Source organism: Oryzias melastigma, unplaced genomic scaffold, assembly GCF_002922805.2.
Source record: "Oryzias melastigma strain HK-1 unplaced genomic scaffold, ASM292280v2 sc07895, whole genome shotgun sequence".
Classification (NCBI taxonomy): Eukaryota; Metazoa; Chordata; class Actinopteri; order Beloniformes; family Adrianichthyidae; genus Oryzias; species Oryzias melastigma.
This window is the reverse complement of record NW_023424457.1, coordinates 1-1,120: the sequence shown is the minus strand read 5'-3', so window position 1 is coordinate 1,120 and position 1,120 is coordinate 1. Positions and strand designations below refer to the sequence as shown.

General features: G+C 48.0%; 1 protein-coding gene across 1 annotated transcript; it reads right to left on the bottom strand.

Annotated features, from left to right (window-relative positions):
• Nucleotides 1–259: 259 nt before the first annotated feature.
• Nucleotides 260–1,055, bottom strand: LOC112141592 (ER degradation-enhancing alpha-mannosidase-like protein 3; the record flags this gene model as incomplete). The annotated part of the gene is made up of 3 exons (XM_024264738.2): nt 260–503; nt 628–781; nt 854–1,055. Coding segments are annotated over 3 exons (524 nt in total), but the record flags the coding sequence as incomplete, so codon positions are not given.
• Between the last annotated feature and the right edge of the window lie 65 nt (nt 1,056–1,120).

Below are 1,120 nucleotides of genomic sequence, written 5' to 3'. Positions count from 1 at the left end.
TTAATTATTTTTGATTAGTCGCGTGAGTTAATGCGTTATAAATATTAATGCATTAATTCTTTTTTTATTAATCGCGTGAGTTAATGCATTATAAATATTAATGCATTAATTCTTTTTTATTAATCGCGTGAGTTAATGCATTATAAATATCAATGCATTAATTCTTTTTGATTAGTCGCGTGAGTTAATGCGTTAATGTTCACAGACCAACATAAAAACATATTTTTAGATGAAGGACTTGGTTCTGTTGTATCTCGACAGTTTCATTTCCTATCAAAGCAGTTTTCTAAAGTTTATTCTCTTCCATGATCGGACAGGGAAACTCTTCGGTGACGTTAGCCTGGTTGAACACATGGATTGAAGGTTACCTCAAATATGGAGTCTCCCGTGAAGCGACTGAGAGCGGCGAACTCCAGGATGATGGTTCCGGCGCACGCCGTGCAGGTGTCCGTCTCTGTGCCCGTCCGCGTCTCGGGACCCCTCACGCCGTGCCTCAGGTTGACCTTTCCGTTCCAGAAGAGAGCTTGGTGTCATAAAGCTCAACTTCACACTGAAACCGCTGAAGCTGCAGTGGGAGGGGCCATTCAACCGGCTCTCATGGCGGTGAGAACGTGCGGGTGGTCTCACCCTGGGATACGGCAGGCCGCTGCTCGTGTTGAACGCCGGCAGGAGGCGGAGCCCCAGGTCTTTGGCCATGTGCAGGAGCTCGTCCTGGTACCACTGCATGTGCTGCCCGCCTTCCTTCAGCATCACGGCCATGGAGTGACCCCCCAGCAGGCCTCTGCAGAACCAGACAGCACGTTCACAGGAGAACGGGAGACTCCTGCTGCTGCAGGTGAGGAGAGACTCTCACCCCAGGACTCGGATGTTGGTTTCAAAGACAGAAACCACGATGTCGTTGTCCAGCCGCACGTCTGACAGGACGCGCCTCACCGCCGCCTCGAACTCAGTCGTCTTATTCAGGAGCTGAAGGAGGACAGAGGGGGGGGGGAGACTATTACTGATATCTAGTAAAGTTGGAGAACACCAATCAGGCTTCAGAAACACTGATGTGACTAATGTTTAATTGTTGCTGTTATGATAACTAGGAATGAAATATTGACTTTTGGTACAAAAAAAC